The sequence below is a fragment of the Pistacia vera genome, unplaced genomic scaffold, assembly GCF_008641045.1.
Source record: "Pistacia vera cultivar Batoury unplaced genomic scaffold, PisVer_v2 Contig437, whole genome shotgun sequence".
Taxonomy (NCBI): domain Eukaryota; kingdom Viridiplantae; phylum Streptophyta; class Magnoliopsida; order Sapindales; family Anacardiaceae; genus Pistacia; species Pistacia vera.
In genome coordinates this window covers 107,945-129,084 of record NW_022196265.1, presented here as the reverse complement: position 1 = coordinate 129,084, position 21,140 = coordinate 107,945, and the positions used below count along the sequence as shown (strand labels likewise).

Sequence of the window (21,140 nt, the reverse complement as noted above, 5' to 3'; positions counted from 1 at the left end):
GATGAAATCTATGTAGGTGTTTGTAACTCATGATTTCGATACTGGATTAATAGATGAATAAAAAATCAGACAATAACAAAGATAAAATATTTTTAAAGTGGTTCAAATGTTAGGTACAAATCATACGTCTATTGTTCTTTTATTACTTTTTGTGTTTTCTCCGTACACAGATACGGCTTACAAAGTATTAATCAAAATTATATCCTTAATTTGAGTAAAAAATATACTTATATACTGTTACAATGACACATTTGTAAATAAAGTTAACTTAAAAAGAATGACAAATGACGGTTAATCTATGCTTCAAAGATTGATTGCACAACACTCACCATTCATCTTTATTGCTCCATCGATATATTGATGCTATTTATATAAACTATATATATGAAATCTTATATATAAAAACTAATTTAATATAATTCTTTTGTTGCCAGATCATTCATCTAATTTACTGAATATTTGTTTATTCATTTTATGTTAGATCATTTTATATGCAGATTTTATATATAGAGTATTATATTATGTTTCGAATTATTCATACAAACTCATTAGAATTATTATAAGAAGTAAATTTATTAAAAGTTACCTAACGTTGATTTCAAAGATAGAATCATAGAAACGTCCATATGGTTCCAAAATTTATCAAAAATGAAGTCTTAGAGATGGTTTCATGATGTCATCTGACAAATACTGAGCATTATTCACAATATTTTAAGTTTTTATGGAAGAATTTTTAAACAAATAATCTTGCGAAATAAAACGCAGATCGGAGTCTTTTGGGCCTACTGCAAGGCCCGATTCTGGTCTGGGTAATACCCCAGCCCATAATTACTAATTTGGGCCTTGAGCCGGCCCGGATATATCTCCTATTGGTCGGGTCGTTTTGCCCGAGAGTTGATTTGATGATAAACATTAAGCAGGACTCGCTGCCAGAACCAGTCTCTCTCAACAGCGGTAAGTAAAAACAAAAACAAAGAAAGCAAAAATGGCGTGGAGTGCGACGATGATCGGAGCACTACTGGGATTGGGGACCCAGATGTACTCCAATGCACTTCGTAAACTGCCTTATATGAGGCGTATGTTACTCGTTGAATCTCTCTCTTTCAACAAACCCTAGTTTTAATTGTATGTATGTTTGTTTCATTTAACTAATTGATTGATTGACGTTTTCTTTTCTTTTTTTTGTTATTTGTAGATCCTTGGGAACACGTGTTGGGTATGGGATTGGGAGCTGTGTTTGTGAACCAGTTGGTGAAATGGGATGCTCAGCTTCAGCAAGACCTCGATAAGATGCTCGAAAAGGCCAAGGCTGCCAATGAGCGGCGTTACTTCGGTAAGTTTTTTTTTTTTTTTNTAGTTTTAATTGTATGTATGTTTGTTTAATTTAACTAATTGATTGATTGAGGTTTTTTTTTTATTTTTTTAAATTGTAGATCCTTGGGAACACGTGTTGGGTATGGGATTGGGAGCTGTGTTTGTGAACCAGTTGGTGAAATGGGATGCTCAGCTTCAGCAAGACCTCGATAAGATGCTCGAAAAGGCCAAGGCTGCCAATGAGCGGCGTTACTTCGGTAAGTTTTTTTTTTTTTTTCTCTTTCTTTTGGGTGTTTGAATTTCAATGTGTTGTAGAATCATGAAACTTTTGAATGGTCATGTGAGGAATTTTAGTGTCTGGTCTGAAACTGTGGTTAAACATGATTCTTTTTTATGTTTGATTAATAATAATGCAATTCAAATGTTCATATTTTTTATTTGGATGGTGATTGAGTCTTTGTATTTGAAATGTTCAGTGGAAATTTTTTAATATTAGTTACTTTGGTAAATGAGTTATTTCTTTCTTTTGGGTGTTTGAAGTTGATTCGGGTTTATTAGAATTTTGAAATATTTGAATGTCTATGTGATTATTTTCATTGTATGGTTTGAGAATGTGGTTAGCAATGTTTGTTTTTAGTGTTAGATTGAGGTTTTGATAGTGTATGGAGTGTTGTTGTATTGAAATGATTGTGAAATTGGGATCCATAATATTCAGAGTATTCTCACAAGGTTTCCTACAAGATCTGTTGCTTTGGTAAACTAACAGGATTTTGAAGTTCTTTTTGATATAATAGAATCTTGAAAATTTTTATGCCCTTGTGAGAATTTTTGGTTTATGTTTTGAAATTGTGATTAGAAATGCTTGGATTTTATGTTTGATTTCTACTGATGCAATTGATATGTTGAAACTGTTCTGTGGATTGTGAAATTCGGAGTCTTTACATTGGAAGTAGTATGGGTATTTCTAGCAATAAGTATGTTTATACTGTGTATTACTCAAGGAATAAGTTGTTTTGGATTTGGTGTACTGGGGTACATACTATTAGTAGCTTTCTTATGTTTGGTTTGCTCCTGTACAGAAATTAGTTGCTGGTGAAAATTATGAAGAGTGATTGCCTTGGTGTTAATTAACATTTTATGTACCAGCATTGTGATGAATCATATAACACTATGTGTTTGATTCATTTTTCACAACTGTATGTTGGGCTCAATGTTTGCATTGTTTGGACGGTCATAGTTAAATGAGGTACTAGAAAGGTGATATAAGAATTCTGGGAATAATTGTGGGGTTTGCAACTAGGATGTATGAACCTGACCAAAATCTAGCCTGACTTGAGCTTTCAGTGAACTGGCGTGTGAGTTTAAGTTAGGTTAGAGTTGAACTATTGTGATCTGGCCACAACTTGTATTAGGCTTCTACAAAGGCCTTTGCAGCCTGAGACCATCCATTGTACTATAGAATTGATATATATAAGAGAAAGCTATCAGAATTACTTGAAATAATAATGGAATTTAATTACTAACCAAGATGACCATAGCCTATGATGATTGTAGAAATAACAAGTTTTCTTTCTCTTTGTACCATAAATCCTCTCTATATTTCTTTGGACCTTTCTGTGTGTATTTGGCCCTTTTACCTCTTCATCTAACATGATGCTCGTCCTTCAACTTGCATTACTGAACAAATTGAATTAAGGATATCAAAATTGCTCCCTAGAAAAGTGAGGATTGTCCATTATAATGGAATACTTGTAGCCACACAAGTATCATGCTGTTTGCCGTGGCATTCCTAAATGATTGGATTTTTTCTCGAAGATCCTAACTAGTCCAATCGAAGAACGGCACCACTTTGTGGTCCAAGTTACCAGCCTGACTGGCAGTTTGAACCTAGTCTCAGTATTATGCTTGCATGTATTCTCGAGCCACCTGTTTGCTCATATATGTGCACACATTCTCATGTTTAGCTTATCACAAACATCATAATATTGGTGTTTTAAAGATTATATTATAACCGTTATTTTCATAGTTCTTTGGTTCATTTCATGGCTTTATTTAAAAAATATGAGCAAGTTCCTTTCATTGCCATCAAAGCATCGAATATTTTTCAAATTCAGTTGCAAAAGCATTCATTATTATGCTGCTTCATTGCTTTGTCTAAATTCTTCCTTTTCGTGTGAGCTGACTCATATGATATACTGAATTCTGTTACTGATTACCTAGCATAACTTTGATGGCTTACTTCTTTTTTCATTTGCTTGCCTTTTAATTTGATTTGCAGATGAAGATGACGAATAGTTTTCTTGCACACATGGATTGTGGCATCTTTAGAAAAGATTTCCGTATTGCAGAACATGTGACCTTCAAAGTGTTAATTCATGGCTTTTTACACACTTGTTTGCATATTTTCTCTGTTTCTTTGTAAGGCTGTTGAAATTTTTAGCTTCTGCAAGTCATAAGCTTTGTGCTACTTCTGGTGTCAACAGACTGATGTACCTTCCCTAATAAGTGAGGCTATGGCGAAATTTTCTCATCTGTAATTTTTCATTGAATATGAATATATTAAGGTCTTTAAAACTCTATAGCAGTGCATCTGGATGGTTATCAAAGATACACAAGAAGGTTTCTTAAAATGTTTAGGTATGTGTAAACTGAAGAAATGCCGATTTTAGGAAAAAATTAGGAGCTCTTGAAAATACCTTCTGTCATTTTGCAAGCAATTCCAATTTACATTTTATATCCTGAAGACGTCTAATGTTACATCTGGGCTAAGATATGCTTTGTAAGCATCAGAACATCATCGTTGCAACGAAGGTTACTACTCCAAAAATCTACTAAATCAAAGATTGCTCTAAATTTTTTTTTTTTTTTTTTTTTTTTTTCCCACTCTCCTTATTTGACATCAAACCTTGACATTCATCAATCAAACTCCATTAGCAATGTAAAAGAATCTATGTCATCTTGCCGAAGTCCAACATCCTATTGTTAAATACATGCACAAGGTTATCACACACTTGCCGGGACGATGGTCTCTCTTGTGGTGCAGTTTTTGTGCATTGCAGTGCTATTTCTAGCACCTGATACGCTGCGCATTCTTCACCAGGTAAAAGTGGCTTCATTTGAGCATCGAGCAGGTACTCACGTTCAGAGCTTGACATCTCGAAATGCTTCTCCACCCATCTCACCATGTCCATTTCCTCCCCAAAGGTTGCATCAGTTGGCATTTTCCCGCTAACAAGCTCCATTAGCACAATTCCCAGACTGTAAACATCACTTTTCTCTGTCGCCTTTAGTGAATAAGCGTACTCTGAAAACACAACCAAAATATTCGTTAGGATTTATGACATGACAAACTCGAAAGCACTAGCATTAGTTTATAGCAAAGCTAAAACAGATTCATTACCTGGAGCAATGTAACCATAGGACCCAGCGAACCATAAATTTGATTCTGTTTTGGAGTCGTAGTTCTCAACAAGAGCTTTTGCCAGTCCAAAATCCCCCAGATGTGCCTCCATGTTTGAATCTAACAACACATTGCTAGATTTGATGTCCCTGTGAACAATCTTTGGTACACAGTCATGATGAAGGTACTCAACTCCCTGAGCCAATCCCACTGCTATCCTCAACCTCGCCTCCCAATCAAGGCTCTTCTTCTTCTTGGCATTCTCCGCTTGTTTGTGCAGCCAATCCCACACACTTCCATTCTCCATGAACTCGTATATCAACAGATTTGAACCTGCTGCTTTGTTGCAGCAATAACCCATCAGTTTCACTAGATGCCGGTGCCTTATCCTTCCGAGTGTCTGAATTTCTCTTGTGAAGCTTTTGTTCAGTAGAAGATCATCTTTACAGGCAATTCTTTTAACTGCCACCGTTTCTCCATTAGACAGTTCAGCTCTGTAGATTGTTCCGGACCCTCCTGAACCGATAATGAAATCATTGCTTAAATTGTTTGTGGCTTTCATGATGTCTTCCCATTTGAAATCGCGCTTTGCAGCTTGGAAGAGTAGTCTTCGCTGTGCTTGTGAAAAACTGGAAGAGTAAGTGCAGTTCACTTCACTTCCCTTGCCAAAAAATTCTCGCTTGCGTTTCAAGAAAAGAGCAACTACAACTATCAGCAGAGCAATTGCAGCTAATGTTGAAATTACTGAGATCACTGCAACCAATGACTCACTTATGGTGGGCTGCTGGTTGTGCACACGGCTATTGCAGCGATCAAGAGGGCTACCACAAAGACGAAGATTTCCTGCAAATGCCGCAGCTGGCCAGTGGGAGAATTGTTTGCCCAATTTGCCTTGAAGATTGTTATAAGCCAGATTGAGTTTGCCCAAACTAATCATCTCACCAACCTGTGGAGGGACCTCTCCATCTAGTTGATTGTGAGAAAGATCGAGCGCTTCAAGCTTCGACAAAGTTGCAATAGAAGGCGGGATTTTGCCAGTGAGGTTGTTGTGACTGAGGTCTAAAATGCTCTGAAGATTCTTAAGTTGTCCAAGCTCAGAAGAAATTTCACCATTGAAGCTGTTATTCGAGAGCCTAAGCTCATAAAGCATGCTAAGTTTGCCTAAGGCGGGAGGGATTCGCCCAGAAAATAGATTGTCATTCAGGTTTAAAACATTAAGCGATTCCAGGTTACCAACCTCATCAGGCAGGCTCTCATTAAGCAAATTGCCATCAAGAGAAAGCACAAGCAGGTTCGAACAATTGAAAAGTTCCCTAGGAATAGACCCAACAAACTGATTCAAGGAGAGCTTCAGCTCACCCAACTGAGGCAAACTTCCAAGCCACGAAGGAATAGGCCCCGATAAATGATTATTATTGAGATCAATATGTGCCAATTTCTTGCACAACAAAAGCTGTTCCGGTATAGGACCAGTGAGTGAATTGCCTGAGAAGTCTAACAACGACAAGTCACGAATTTTCCCCAGAGTCCATGGGATTTTCCCACTAAATTTGTTGTTCCCCAATCTCAACCTATCGAGAGACGGTGAATTCCCCAACTCAGGAGGAATCTCATGATCAAATGCATTGTTTGTGACATCGAAAGATAGAAAAGAATGCGAGCTACACAACACAGCTATGCTACCATTCAATCTATTCCTGGAGAAATTTATCCTGGTCAAGTTTCTTAAATTGATCAGAGAATCAGGAAGATTACCTTCAAGTGAATTGTTGTAAAGCATGAGCTGATTCAGAGCCTGCAAACGCCCAAAAGTTTCAGGAACGCCACCAGTGAGACCATTGTCGGCCAAGTCCAGGGTTTGCAGTTGCTGACAGTTACCCAAACTGGCGGGAATTGGACCAAGAAGTTCATTTTCCCTCAAGTGAAGAAAATTCAGCTCTTTTAACCTCCCAAGAGTGCCTGGAATCTCCCCACTGAAACGGTTTCCAAAAAAATCAATCATTTGTAAGCTTGAACAATTGCCAATCTCTTCAGGAATCTCTCCAGATAACTGATTATCATATAGATACAAAACTTGCAGCTTTCCAAGCATCCCAATCTCTCCAGGCAGCTTCCCTTGCAAATTGTTATGAAACAGTATAAGTTCTTGCAGGTTGCTGAGATTAGCGACGAATGGAGAAATTGAACCCACCAAGCTATTGTTGTGGAGATATAGGTAATTCAATTCAGCCAACTGAAAAATCTCAATTGGGATTGATCCATTGAGAGTATTGTTGGACAAATCCAGAAGTTTTAGCGATTGACACCGGCTCAATTCCACATGAATTTCACCAGAAAGTTGAATTTCTGACAACGCCAAGTTCTCCAAATTGGTATTGTTTGAACATAAACTTCTTGGAATCGTACCGGATATATTGTTAGTTGATAAAACCAAATAAACAAGCTGACCCATTTTGCCGAACTCTTCCGGAACGCCTCCGCTGAGCCTGTTAAACGATAAGTCGAGATTATAAAGATTACCCAGATTGGCTAACGACTTCGGGATTGGACCTTCAAGCTGGTTACCCATGAAATTCAAGTAGGTGAGTAGACTCAGCTCACCGAGTTGGCTCGGTATCTCCCCGGAAAGACTGTTGTTACACAAGTTGAGAAGCTCGAGATTCTTGAGACGACCCAATTCAGCTGGGATTGAGCCATTGAGATTGTTATTAGCTGACGCGAATCTAAACAGACTCGAACAGTTTCCCAACTCAGCAGGAATCGGCCCCTGGAATTGATTCTCCTGCAAGTTTAAATTCTCAAGCTGAGTCAGCTGACCCAGTTCTGGCGGTATCGGTCCACTGAGACTGCATGACGCTAATGCAAGAGTTTCCAAATTGACAAGACCACCAAAAGAGGAAGGAATGGGACCACTAAGCTCATTGTCACCGAGTCTCAATACTCGGAGGTTCGTGAGCGAGCCGAGTTGAGTCGGAATTGTTCCACTGAGTTGGTTGGAGAAAAGAAGCAAAGATTCCAACGAAGAAAGGTTTGCAAGAGCAGTTGGAATGGGACCCGTGAGGCTGTTGGAAGAAAGATCAAGGTGGAGCAGGTTTTGCAAACGACCGAGCGAGGGAGAAACGGAACCACCGAGTGACAAGCCAGAAAGGTTTAGACTCACAACATGAACCGAGCCGTCAACCGAGTTGATCAGCCCGCAGGTTACGCCACTCCATGTACAGAAATTTCGGTTGCTTTCATTCCAATCCTGTAGAACATTTCCATCCTCTGAAAACGCTTTCTTTATCTCCACAAGAACTGAAAACTCTGAACCCTGGACATTCCCATGTAAAAAACACATAGAAACAACGATAAAAAGAGAAAAAATGAATTGTACTTTTAACGTCGCCATAGCCATAGCCATTTTTGCGAATGCAAGAAACTCTCAAAACTTTTGCATGGTGAGCATTAAAGAGGTTTGATGATAAACAGAAAAAGTCCTCAAGTGAAACCAATCGTATTGAACGTATATTGTATCAGTAACAGCGTCAATATCACGTTATTTACATGTCTGGTTGAGGATTTGATTGAGTAGGAAGTAGGCACTTGCAGGTCGATTTAAGACGTCTTGAAAAGGATGAAGAAGAGAAGAGATAAGAGAGTGATGAATGAGAAAACGGCTTTGTCAGGTTTGAAGATGAAGAAAAGCCATAAATGACCGCCCAAGCTGCAGCTGCAACTGTGCTATTGAACACAGTGTTCTTAAATGAAGGATGGGAATGGGGATTAAAGAGAGTTGGTGGATTGAGAAGGTCAAACTGGGTCAGACCAGAAAATAAATATAAGGTCAAACTTCAATGTGAATCTGTGAACCAATACAAAAAGAAATTCTGAAACCATAACATTGTCATAGAAATATGTGTAAACAACGCAGGGATAAGCTTCATTTATCTCCAAGCTCAGGTTTTGTACTTTGGGAAGTAAAAAATATATAATATAAGGTCTTTGATATTTGATAGCTTTAATAATTTTATGATATCTACAAGCTTATGCATATTAATGCCGTATTATTATTAAATTTTTTTTTATAATCATACTGTTTATCAAATTAATTTTATTATATTTATTTGACATCCATAAACTCTTATAGGTGATCCTGAAGACGTCTAATGTTACATCTGGGCTAAGATATGCTTTGTAAGCATCAGAACATCATCGTTGCAACGAAGGTTACTACTCCAAAAATCTACTAAATCAAAGATTGCTCTAAATTTTTTTTTTTTTTTTTTTTTTTTTTCCCACTCTCCTTATTTGACATCAAACCTTGACATTCATCAATCAAACTCCATTAGCAATGTAAAAGAATCTATGTCATCTTGCCGAAGTCCAACATCCTATTGTTAAATACATGCACAAGGTTATCACACACTTGCCGGGACGATGGTCTCTCTTGTGGTGCAGTTTTTGTGCATTGCAGTGCTATTTCTAGCACCTGATACGCTGCGCATTCTTCACCAGGTAAAAGTGGCTTCATTTGAGCATCGAGCAGGTACTCACGTTCAGAGCTTGACATCTCGAAATGCTTCTCCACCCATCTCACCATGTCCATTTCCTCCCCAAAGGTTGCATCAGTTGGCATTTTCCCGCTAACAAGCTCCATTAGCACAATTCCCAGACTGTAAACATCACTTTTCTCTGTCGCCTTTAGTGAATAAGCGTACTCTGAAAACACAACCAAAATATTCGTTAGGATTTATGACATGACAAACTCGAAAGCACTAGCATTAGTTTATAGCAAAGCTAAAACAGATTCATTACCTGGAGCAATGTAACCATAGGACCCAGCGAACCATAAATTTGATTCTGTTTTGGAGTCGTAGTTCTCAACAAGAGCTTTTGCCAGTCCAAAATCCCCCAGATGTGCCTCCATGTTTGAATCTAACAACACATTGCTAGATTTGATGTCCCTGTGAACAATCTTTGGTACACAGTCATGATGAAGGTACTCAACTCCCTGAGCCAATCCCACTGCTATCCTCAACCTCGCCTCCCAATCAAGGCTCTTCTTCTTCTTGGCATTCTCCGCTTGTTTGTGCAGCCAATCCCACACACTTCCATTCTCCATGAACTCGTATATCAACAGATTTGAACCTGCTGCTTTGTTGCAGCAATAACCCATCAGTTTCACTAGATGCCGGTGCCTTATCCTTCCGAGTGTCTGAATTTCTCTTGTGAAGCTTTTGTTCAGTAGAAGATCATCTTTACAGGCAATTCTTTTAACTGCCACCGTTTCTCCATTAGACAGTTCAGCTCTGTAGATTGTTCCGGACCCTCCTGAACCGATAATGAAATCATTGCTTAAATTGTTTGTGGCTTTCATGATGTCTTCCCATTTGAAATCGCGCTTTGCAGCTTGGAAGAGTAGTCTTCGCTGTGCTTGTGAAAAACTGGAAGAGTAAGTGCAGTTCACTTCACTTCCCTTGCCAAAAAATTCTCGCTTGCGTTTCAAGAAAAGAGCAACTACAACTATCAGCAGAGCAATTGCAGCTAATGTTGAAATTACTGAGATCACTGCAACCAATGACTCACTTATGGTGGGCTGCTGGTTGTGCACACGGCTATTGCAGCGATCAAGAGGGCTACCACAAAGACGAAGATTTCCTGCAAATGCCGCAGCTGGCCAGTGGGAGAATTGTTTGCCCAATTTGCCTTGAAGATTGTTATAAGCCAGATTGAGTTTGCCCAAACTAATCATCTCACCAACCTGTGGAGGGACCTCTCCATCTAGTTGATTGTGAGAAAGATCGAGCGCTTCAAGCTTCGACAAAGTTGCAATAGAAGGCGGGATTTTGCCAGTGAGGTTGTTGTGACTGAGGTCTAAAATGCTCTGAAGATTCTTAAGTTGTCCAAGCTCAGAAGAAATTTCACCATTGAAGCTGTTATTCGAGAGCCTAAGCTCATAAAGCATGCTAAGTTTGCCTAAGGCGGGAGGGATTCGCCCAGAAAATAGATTGTCATTCAGGTTTAAAACATTAAGCGATTCCAGGTTACCAACCTCATCAGGCAGGCTCTCATTAAGCAAATTGCCATCAAGAGAAAGCACAAGCAGGTTCGAACAATTGAAAAGTTCCCTAGGAATAGACCCAACAAACTGATTCAAGGAGAGCTTCAGCTCACCCAACTGAGGCAAACTTCCAAGCCACGAAGGAATAGGCCCCGATAAATGATTATTATTGAGATCAATATGTGCCAATTTCTTGCACAACAAAAGCTGTTCCGGTATAGGACCAGTGAGTGAATTGCCTGAGAGGTCTAACAACGACAATTCACGAATTTTCCCCAGAGTCCATGGGATTTTCCCACTAAATTTGTTGTTCCCCAATCTTAACCTATCAAGAGACGGTGAATTCCCCAACTCAGGAGGAATCTCATGATCAAATGCATTGTTTGTGACATCAAAAGATAGAAAAGAATGCGAGCTACACAACACAGCTATGCTACCATTCAATCTATTCCTGGAGAAATTTATCCTGGTCAAGTTTCTTAAATTGATCAGAGAATCAGGAAGATTACCTTCAAGTGAATTGTTGTAAAGCATGAGCTGATTCAGAGCCTGCAAACGCCCAAAAGTTTCAGGAACGCCACCAGTGAGACCATTGTCGGCCAAGTCCAGGGTTTGCAGTTGCTGACAGTTACCCAAACTGGCGGGAATTGGACCAAGAAGTTCATTTTCCCTCAAGTGAAGAAAATTCAGCTCTTTTAACCTCCCAAGAGTGCCTGGAATCTCCCCACTGAAACGGTTTCCAAAAAAATCAATCATTTGTAAGCTTGAACAATTGCCAATCTCTTCAGGAATCTCTCCAGATAACTGATTATCATATAGATACAAAACTTGCAGCTTTCCAAGCATCCCAATCTCTCCAGGCAGCTTCCCTTGCAAATTGTTATGAAACAGTATAAGTTCTTGCAGGTTGCTGAGATTAGCGACGAATGGAGAAATTGAACCCACCAAGCTATTGTTGTGGAGATATAGGTAATTCAATTCAGCCAACTGAAAAATCTCAATTGGGATTGATCCATTGAGAGTATTGTTGGACAAATCCAGAAGTTTTAGCGATTGACACCGGCTCAATTCCACATGAATTTCACCAGAAAGTTGAATTTCTGACAACGCCAAGTTCTCCAAATTGGTATTGTTTGAACATAAACTTCTTGGAATCGTACCGGATATATTGTTAGTTGATAAAACCAAATAAACAAGCTGACCCATTTTGCCGAACTCTTCCGGAACGCCTCCGCTGAGCCTGTTAAACGATAAGTCGAGATTATAAAGATTACCCAGATTGGCTAACGACTTCGGGATTGGACCTTCAAGCTGGTTACCCATGAAATTCAAGTAGGTGAGTAGACTCAGCTCACCGAGTTGGCTCGGTATCTCCCCGGAAAGACTGTTGTTACACAAGTTGAGAAGCTCGAGATTCTTGAGACGACCCAATTCAGCTGGGATTGAGCCATTGAGATTGTTATTAGCTGACGCGAATCTAAACAGACTCGAACAGTTTCCCAACTCAGCAGGAATCGGCCCCTGGAATTGATTCTCCTGCAAGTTTAAATTCTCAAGCTGAGTCAGCTGACCCAGTTCTGGCGGTATCGGTCCACTGAGACTGCATGACGCTAATGCAAGAGTTTCCAAATTGACAAGACCACCAAAAGAGGAAGGAATGGGACCACTAAGCTCATTGTCACCGAGTCTCAATACTCGGAGGTTCGTGAGCGAGCCGAGTTGAGTCGGAATTGTTCCACTGAGTTGGTTGGAGAAAAGAAGCAAAGATTCCAACGAAGAAAGGTTTGCAAGAGCAGTTGGAATGGGACCCGTGAGGCTGTTGGAAGAAAGATCAAGGTGGAGCAGGTTTTGCAAACGACCGAGCGAGGGAGAAACGGAACCACCGAGTGACAAGCCAGAAAGGTTTAGACTCACAACATGAACCGAGCCGTCAACCGAGTTGATCAGCCCGCAGGTTACGCCACTCCATGTACAGAAATTTCGGTTGCTTTCATTCCAATCCTGTAGAACATTTCCATCCTCTGAAAACGCTTTCTTTATCTCCACAAGAACTGAAAACTCTGAACCCTGGACATTCCCATGTAAAAAACACATAGAAACAACGATAAAAAGAGAAAAAATGAATTGTACTTTTAACGTCGCCATAGCCATAGCCATTTTTGCGAATGCAAGAAACTCTCAAAACTTTTGCATGGTGAGCATTAAAGAGGTTTGATGATAAACAGAAAAAGTCCTCAAGTGAAACCAATCGTATTGAACGTATATTGTATCAGTAACAGCGTCAATATCACGTTATTTACATGTCTGGTTGAGGATTTGATTGAGTAGGAAGTAGGCACTTGCAGGTCGATTTAAGACGTCTTGAAAAGGATGAAGAAGAGAAGAGATAAGAGAGTGATGAATGAGAAAACGGCTTTGTCAGGTTTGAAGATGAAGAAAAGCCATAAATGACCGCCCAAGCTGCAGCTGCAACTGTGCTATTGAACACAGTGTTCTTAAATGAAGGATGGGAATGGGGATTAAAGAGAGTTGGTGGATTGAGAAGGTCAAACTGGGTCAGACCAGAAAATAAATATAAGGTCAAACTTCAATGTGAATCTGTGAACCAATACAAAAAGAAATTCTGAAACCACAACATTGTCATAGAAATATGTGTAAACAACGCAGGGATAAACTTCATTTATCTCCAAGCTCAGGTTTTGTACTTTGGGAAGTAAAATATATATAATATAAGGTCTTTGATATTTGATAGCTTTAATAATTTTATGATGTCTACAAACTTGCCGTATTATTATTAATTTTTTTTTTTATAATCATACTGTTTATCAAATTAATTTTATTATATTTATTTGACATCCATAAACTCTTATAGAATAAACATTTGTATGAAATACTAAAATATATTGTTTTATAGTTCAAAATGAGTATTATATGCTTAATTTAGCCAATCACTTATGCAGATGTTGCATTTTTTTAAATGACGAATGATTACATTTTAATTACGTTTGTATTTTTTTTTTTTTTAAGAATAATATTACACATATTAAATGTGTACACAAATTTTTTTTTATAGAAAATGATATGAGATTGCTCTTCTATCTACACGTTAATTTGACTTTTATGTTAATTCACCTGTTCATATTGTACTATATTATTTTGTATGAAAAACTTTTTGCATTCATATTGTAATATGATGGCAATACAAAGAAAATTTACTTGGAATTTTCTACAAAAAGTTAAACAAAAAAGAGTGGGAGAGAAAGAGAGAGGGGATATGGGTTACATAGAGAAGATACAGTGGTTGGGGGGTTGATGGTTGTGGGTTTGCTTGAAATAGTGTGTTAGCTCAGTATGACTTAAACCTTATAAGAAAGTGAATGGTTGAATTTCTTTATATAAACATTTTTATTATTCCTTTCTTTTAATTATTAATAAAATAAATGTACTTTTTTAATTCTTTTTTGAAGCTTTCTAAAGTCAATCAAGTCCCCACAAGCTATTGTCATTTCCCACGTACGTGTGCAACAAACTACCAAACCTCAAAACTTACTCCAGTACAATATAATTAATAATTTAATTAATTAATTAATTAATGGCTTAAATATTACTCAATTAATTAATTAATTTATGGTATTGTTCTTAATTGTGTTGGTATTGGGTTGTGCATGTTTACCAAATCCCGATGTCTTTTTGTGGCTTTTCATTTTTGTTTAGTTATCCTGTTGCCTACTCCAAATTCCAGCAGGCCCTTTTTCTTCTCTTTTCAATTAATTATGTAATTAATTCTGGTTGTCAATTTAGTTTTCTTATAGTCTTAGTTTCTTGCAGGCAATTAAATCACACCTACTTCACGAAAATGAAACATACAAGACATTGTTACTTCATTTGTTCTAATAATTCTACTTAATTAATTACATATTGTTTATACTTTCTTGTATTCCAATCACTCTCATGGATACCTCTATGACTAAAAGTCATATTATTTCCCATTTTTCAAATATTACATACTCTGATGAGGACACCAGTTTCAAACTCAAGTTGACGAAACAAGTGCGAAACGAAATCGTACCCAACCCCTGGGTGGTCGAGTGGTTTAATAGGAACTCTTGGGTGTATTATTTAAGAGATTATGAGTTTGAATACCTCCCCGATTACTAATAGGGGTGGTCACTAAAGCTCTTATCTGGTTAATAGTTTCAAAGTTCCGAGAGATTAGTTGAGATACGCGTAAACTAACCCGGACACCTCTAATCATAAAAATAAAAAACAAAAAAAAAAAAAAAAGATTGTTAGATCGTCAAAACAAAATTAGTTACAAGAACAAACCTCGAAAAGCTATTATGAAATAGATTTAAGTACTTAAATTCTGCCACCATCTTATCTTAAAAAGAACTTGTTTGTAAGATTAATACATGTATCTAATTAAAGATTATTTCATTGTCACAATAGATAGATATAGTTGATTCCAAAGTTCGTATCTAAATGTTACACAAGTTTAGATTAAAAATTAAAGTGGTTGTTAATTTTCTGACTTCTAGAAACTGAGAGCAAGCTATACTAATTAATTAAATTATCTTATCATTGTTGCAAATAATTTGCTCTCTAGTTTGCATAAAAATGATTCATAGGATAATTAATAACATGAGTTTAATTTTTGTTATCAATCTGTCTATCTATATATCTAAAATGATATCGTCTTACGTATTATCAAAAGACTGTGGTGATAGGTTCCTGCAGTACTCCTCAAAGATTAGGCCGGTTCAGCTTGCAAGCGGATTGGGATGTCTCGGTTATAAAATAAAAAAATGATATTGCCAGAATAAATGAAAAAGTGAGAGGATTTCCCACAAAGTTTATGAGACACTAATATTAGTGACTAAATTACAATTCTAAACCATATCCCAATCAAATAAAGTTTCCTAGAATTCCAAGGCATGGATTATTTTCAAAATGTAAGTAAGAATCTATGAAAAGTTTATAGGTAAATATTGGGTGCATAAAAGATGACTTAATTTATGAGATAACTTCATTAACCATCACAAAAAAGCTAACCATTGAGTTTCTTATGAAAACAATGAATATGAGCCAAAGCTAATTAGTCTGTTTTGCTTGTTGGCTGTTGGCAACAATAATTGACTCGTTTTTTGTCTCATTTTATGGTATGTTTCTCTGTCAAAATCTATCGATTAAATTAAAATATTTTGTAACTTGTAGATGGCAGCTAATCCTGCGGACAACCAGCTAATCTTTGCATGCATGATATTAGTTTTACGACTGTGACAACCAGCTTTTGTCTATGACTCATGTGAACATTTCTTCTTAATTTAATGCTGAAATAAAATTTTAATAATATCATTCCATCTTGGAATTGAAATCCTGAATGTTATATGCGAGAGAGAGTGTTAAATTTTTACTTTAATGGTGAGCTTAACTCTTTAGATTTTTTAAATGGTTTCTTAACAAAAACATTCAATTATTCATCACAGGACATTCGATGTATTCTTGACATTATCAAACCTAAAATCCCAACTTTAATATTCGATTGGCAACAAGATGTTAATTCTTATACGTCAAAATTGATTAAAATTCGTAAAATTTTGTCTTTCTTTTGTTATTGAAATATAAAATTCTATGAATTCTTGCATATAACAGTTAACTCTTGTTAATAGCACTGAGTTTAATTCTGTACTTTAAATAGACCGGACTTCCAAAAGGGGAAAAAAAAAAAACACTATTTATAATATAGTTAAACCTTGATAAATTAATATATTTGAGACAATAAAAATTTATAATTAATTGATAGATTATTTTATCGTCTAAATTAGTAAATTATTAATTTATTAAGACATTCTTTATTTTTTGTTTTCAAAACATTGAAATTAATGTGTATAATTAATGTGATATGGAGAATAGCGGTTAGAAATAACATTATTAGCCTAACATATAGCTATGAGTTAATGTGGTATAGGGATGAGGTCTAAGAAGATGAGGTTCAAAAGATATCAATTTCAAGAGGAAACAAATAATATTGGAGTCATATTTTACAAAAGCTTCTTAATTGAGTAGTGTATATATATATAAATAAAATTTTGAAGTATAAAGCGATTATTAATTTATATATCAAGTAATACCTATATGTTTTTTTTTTTTTAAATGTATTATCTTATAAATTTAACGAATTATTAATTTATCACATTGGTCTCAAATCGGGACGATCAAACATAATATTTAATTAAGATTATTAAGTTATCAAGGTTTAACTATAGTTTGTTAAAAAAAAAAAAAATCCTATAAAATTAATGTGCTAGGCCTAGCTAGCATATTTGTATAATAAAGAACATGCATGGTGATAAAAGATTCTTCCAGTGACAACGAAAGGAATATAGTTTAATGACTTCTTAAATTGTATGTGATAATTAAAACAATATTATCATATCATTCAATTTTGTTCATATTGCTTTAAATATAACAATTTACCAACCGTATATTCACCATTAATTCCAACACTGATTAATTTATTTATGGAATAATTTTGTTAAAAGATCATCTTATTCGTGGTCTTAGAAAATTATATAGTGGACTGGATACTATGTCCAAATGAATATGACAAGAACAATATAATTAATTAGTTCAAACTTCAATTATGATCACTCTATTCACAATACTATCTTCCACAATCAATTGTACTTTTATTTTAAGATTTTCAGTACATTATCCGATATAATATTATTATTTTAGAGTAAATCATGATTCACGAGAGTCTAACTAGATGATCAAATCTTTTTTTTTTTTTTTTTTTTCTGATAACTGAAATATTTTAGTCAATTTGCGCGTATTTTGACTAATCCTCAAAGAAAGTTAGCACATAATAATCACTCTCATGACCTCTAGATAAATCATAGACAAAATATTATTTTTGCGTTTAGTGAAAAAATAAACATAAGACTGTAGATTTATCTATATAGCCCCTTAAATCGCCCTTATTGCTGGACTATCATAGGTTTTACTCATATAAAGTCTAGGAGTTAAAATGATTTCAGTTTTGAACTGGAACTTGGGTCGCTACCTAAATTGAATGAACAATCGTTAGATTAGTAGGTCAATTAATTATTAATGAAGTGTAAAATCGTATCCTCTTTCAATGATAAAGTGATTAAAGAGTTCAATCACATAGGAAAGTGACATTTGAGTTTTTGGTTTATATAAAACTATCATGTAAAAGTTTGATGGGATATGAAATGCATGCAATAATTGGTTAAAAAATATATCAAAACTTAAATCAATTTCAAACCCTAATGTCTCTATCAATAATATATATATAAAATTTCTACCTATACATTTATATTGCTGCCTATAAATCTTTGAAGAGGGGAAAGCCTAGAGCTAGCAACTTTGTTCAATAATTGTAGTGATAATTAATTCTTTTTCTTTTTTAATTAAAAAAAAAAGGTTGAAATTACTTCTCTGACCTTATCACCAGCCCTTCGTTGACCAAAATAATAAATAAAAACAAACAAACACCTTAGACCCAGTCATTGATAGAGACAAATATCTATATATAGATTTTATGTATCGTTCTTTGAAAAAATAATAAATAAATTGTATATAAAGGAAAAAGTAATGTTACAATTTTCAAAACAATATATCCAAAACTTTCATCTCAAATTATAATAGTCACGTATAATTTATTACGTACACTTTTTAGAGCAATTATCATTTACTTGAATACTTGAATTAAACTTAATAGTATTAATTTCTCTGAGATATTATATGATAACCAAAATCCTTTGAGATTTTTGAAATAACAAAAATTTGGCTGCTGTTTACAAGCTGTTAACTTTTACCTTATTATGAGTTAGGAATATTATTAAATTACCCTCTGACCGTTTATTTTAATATTTAAAAGTTAACGGTGGGAGATTCCTGATATTTCCGAAACCTTAGGGAGATATTTGTTACTTTATCGTACCTTGGGGATAAATTATTAATATACATTTTAGAAATATGGAGTTTAGGTTCATATTGTCGAGCGAGGATAAGTATGGACCGGCTGGTTTATTAATAATGGGCTACTGTAGGCTGGGCCTTTGCAGTCCAAAGTCATTATTACCGATCATTTAGATTGGGTAGGACCATACGCCCAGCCCAAAATTTAAGCTCCAACTTATTATTATTTATTAATAGATTTCTTTTCTAAACAATTCCTAACTTAAGAATTAAAGATAACATGTTAATTATATTCATTTTTACAGAACACATAATTTCAACTCTTGGGCAGAATTTGTCTCTGAAAATATCATTATTTTTGTGATTAAAAAAAAAAAAAAAAAAAAATTATACGAGCTCCCATCAATTATCATATAGACAAAAATCAACTTTTGCAAAATTAATTTTTGTTAACAAAAATTTAAGTCCAACGAGTAAAATTATGGAGACATCCCATATAATAAAGTTTGTGATAATCCATAAATCTTCTATACTTACTTCGCAAGTTTGACTTTGAAATTGAAGTTTCTATCAAACCTTAAGATCTTTTTAAACAGAATCTATTAATTTTTAGATATACAGATTAAGTATATATAACTAAATACATTAAACCTTTTTAATCAAAGCGGAGTATATAAACTTTCAGTTGAGATTATGGGTCAACTCTGCAATATTTTATATGTCGATAAATAAAAAGGAATTATGCAAATCTTCAACGCTTAATACTACATGGTGGCAAGTCATATTTTTGCCTGCGGGTTGTGCTTCTCACGTAGCTCTTCTGTACCTAACAAAATAAATTAGTTAATTTCTAAACTATACTTATATATACATGTATACACATTAGATAATAAAAATCATTTCAAACAAATTTATCAGAACCATGAGTTCATCGATTTCCTTCCCGGTTTCTATCATTCTTCTTCTTCTCCATTTGGCCATTTCAGCCTCTGCAGCCTATCCTGGCAACAGTTACAAGCATGAAGAAGTAACCTTAGAAGTTGAAGATGATTTGCCCACATTGCCGGATATTCAATGGCGGTCGAACGATTACTTATCGCGATATTATTATCGCAACACGTGTCCAGACGTCGAGAAAATTATATATGGAAAGGTTAAAGAATGGTATGATAAGGATAAGTCCATTGCTGCTAGTCTCCTCAGGTTGCACTTCCATGACTGAGCTGTTAGGGTAAGTTATTTTTACTTTTATCTTTTCATTACTATATTTGTTTGGTTTAAATAAAAGTATATTTGATAAAATATTATGAAACTTTATAAAGACATATAGATAATTTTTCTAAAATTTTAGGAATATTGTGATTTTAAAAGAGATTTTTATTAATTTTTTAGAAAATGAAATAATGAACTGTTTATTACTGTCATACTGTCATCTGAACATAAGTTTTCTTATATAATTTATTATGTCAATTTTGTATGTAGGGTTGTGATGCCTCAATTCTTTTGAACCATGAGAGAAGTGAAAGGATGGCAAATGTGAGCAAACCATTGAGAGGATTTGAAGTTATTGATGATATTAAGAAGGAGATTGAGAAGAAGTGCCCAAGAACTGTGTCTTGTGCCGACATTCTGACGGCAGCCGCGAGGGACGCCACCGGAATGGTTGATGGTGGTAGATACTGGACGGTTGAGTATGGAAGAAAAGATGGTTTCTATTCTTATGACACAGAAGCTGATGAGTTGGTACCAAAGGGTCATGAAAGCATCACTTCACTTCTTGAGCTTTTCCAATCCATGGGATTAGATGTCTCCGATTTAGTCATCCTCTCAGGTAAATCTTCTTATTAGATATGTCAAATGGGTCGAATCAGTTTACATTTCATTCCAGATTATCGAAGTCTTAACTATTAAACTTCTATTGTTTTCCAGGAGCACATACGATTGGAAGATCATCCTGTGGAGCAATTCAGGACAGGATCTACAATTTCAATGCATATGGAAAACCAGATGAACCCATTGACAAAAAATACTTGAACTATTTGCAAAGAAAATGCAGATGGGCTTCAGAATATGTTGATTTAGATGCAACAACTCCCAACACTTTTGATACCAATTACTACCAAAATCTTGAGAAAAAAATGGGATTATTATCCACAGATCAACTTCTATATTCTGACTCTAGAACCAAATGTATTGCCACTGCATTGGCTGATATGAAATCTCATACCTACACTCAATTATTTGGAGCTGCAATGACAAAGCTTGGGAAAGTTAACGTTCTAACCAGTAACGATGAAGGCGAAATTCGAAGAGAATGCAGTGTTGTTAATTCTCACAAGTACTAGCTTTGATCTTAATTTCCTCGATCTGTAATATGTTGATCGTCACTTGGTCATTTAACTTCCCATGTTTTGAAAATTTCTTTTTTGGCTTATC

General features: G+C 35.5%; 4 protein-coding genes across 5 annotated transcripts; 2 read left to right on the top strand and 2 right to left on the bottom strand.

Moving 5' to 3' along the window:
- Window positions 1-912: 912 nt before the first annotated feature.
- LOC116144043 lies at window positions 913-3,891 on the top strand. 2 transcript variants are annotated; one of them, XM_031429500.1, is made up of 3 exons: window positions 913-1,076; window positions 1,196-1,333; window positions 3,593-3,891. In XM_031429500.1, the coding sequence occupies exons 1-3, from the start codon at window positions 986-988 to the stop codon at window positions 3,607-3,609; spliced, it is 246 nt and encodes an 81-aa protein (XP_031285360.1). In that variant the 5' UTR covers window positions 913-985; the 3' UTR covers window positions 3,610-3,891. The 2 variants fall into 2 exon arrangements, 1 of the variants encoding a protein (XP_031285360.1); XR_004130207.1 differs by lacking the exons at window positions 913-1,076; window positions 1,196-1,333 and adding an exon at window positions 1,433-1,571.
- A 125-nt stretch (window positions 3,892-4,016) lies between these two features.
- Window positions 4,017-8,590, bottom strand: LOC116144042 (LRR receptor-like serine/threonine-protein kinase GSO1). Its single transcript, XM_031429499.1, has 2 exons — window positions 4,715-8,590; window positions 4,017-4,618 (listed from the first exon to the last, which is right to left on the bottom strand). Exons 1-2 carry the CDS (start codon window positions 8,115-8,117, stop codon window positions 4,263-4,265), a joined length of 3,759 nt encoding a protein of 1,252 aa, XP_031285359.1. The 5' UTR covers window positions 8,118-8,590; the 3' UTR covers window positions 4,017-4,262.
- A 256-nt stretch (window positions 8,591-8,846) lies between these two features.
- LOC116144019 (LRR receptor-like serine/threonine-protein kinase GSO1) lies at window positions 8,847-13,307 on the bottom strand. The gene is made up of 2 exons (XM_031429467.1): window positions 9,512-13,307; window positions 8,847-9,415 (listed from the first exon to the last, which is right to left on the bottom strand). The coding sequence occupies exons 1-2, from the start codon at window positions 12,912-12,914 to the stop codon at window positions 9,060-9,062; spliced, it is 3,759 nt and encodes a 1,252-aa protein (XP_031285327.1). The 5' UTR covers window positions 12,915-13,307; the 3' UTR covers window positions 8,847-9,059.
- A 6,319-nt stretch (window positions 13,308-19,626) lies between these two features.
- On the top strand, window positions 19,627-21,049 carry LOC116144054 (peroxidase 7-like). The gene is given in 3 exon segments (XM_031429512.1): window positions 19,627-19,935; window positions 20,187-20,535; window positions 20,634-21,049. Coding segments are annotated over 3 exon segments (1,074 nt in total).
- Window positions 21,050-21,140: the final 91 nt, after the last annotated feature.

Excerpts from the sequence above, each read along its gene's own strand:
- LOC116144043 (XM_031429500.1), top strand. The coding sequence starts at position 986 with ATGGCGTGGAGTGCGACGATGATCGGAGCACTACTGGGATTGGGGACC. Across the intron at positions 1,077-1,195 it reads TAAACTGCCTTATATGAGGC|ATCCTTGGGAACACGTGTTG; the intron begins GTATGTTACTCG and ends TGTTATTTGTAG.
- LOC116144019 (XM_031429467.1), bottom strand. The coding sequence starts at position 12,914 with ATGGCTATGGCTATGGCGACGTTAAAAGTACAATTCATTTTTTCTCTT. Across the intron at positions 9,416-9,511 it reads CTATGGTTACATTGCTCCAG|AGTACGCTTATTCACTAAAG; the intron begins GTAATGAATCTG and ends TTGTGTTTTCAG.
- LOC116144042 (XM_031429499.1), bottom strand. The coding sequence starts at position 8,117 with ATGGCTATGGCTATGGCGACGTTAAAAGTACAATTCATTTTTTCTCTT. Across the intron at positions 4,619-4,714 it reads CTATGGTTACATTGCTCCAG|AGTACGCTTATTCACTAAAG; the intron begins GTAATGAATCTG and ends TTGTGTTTTCAG.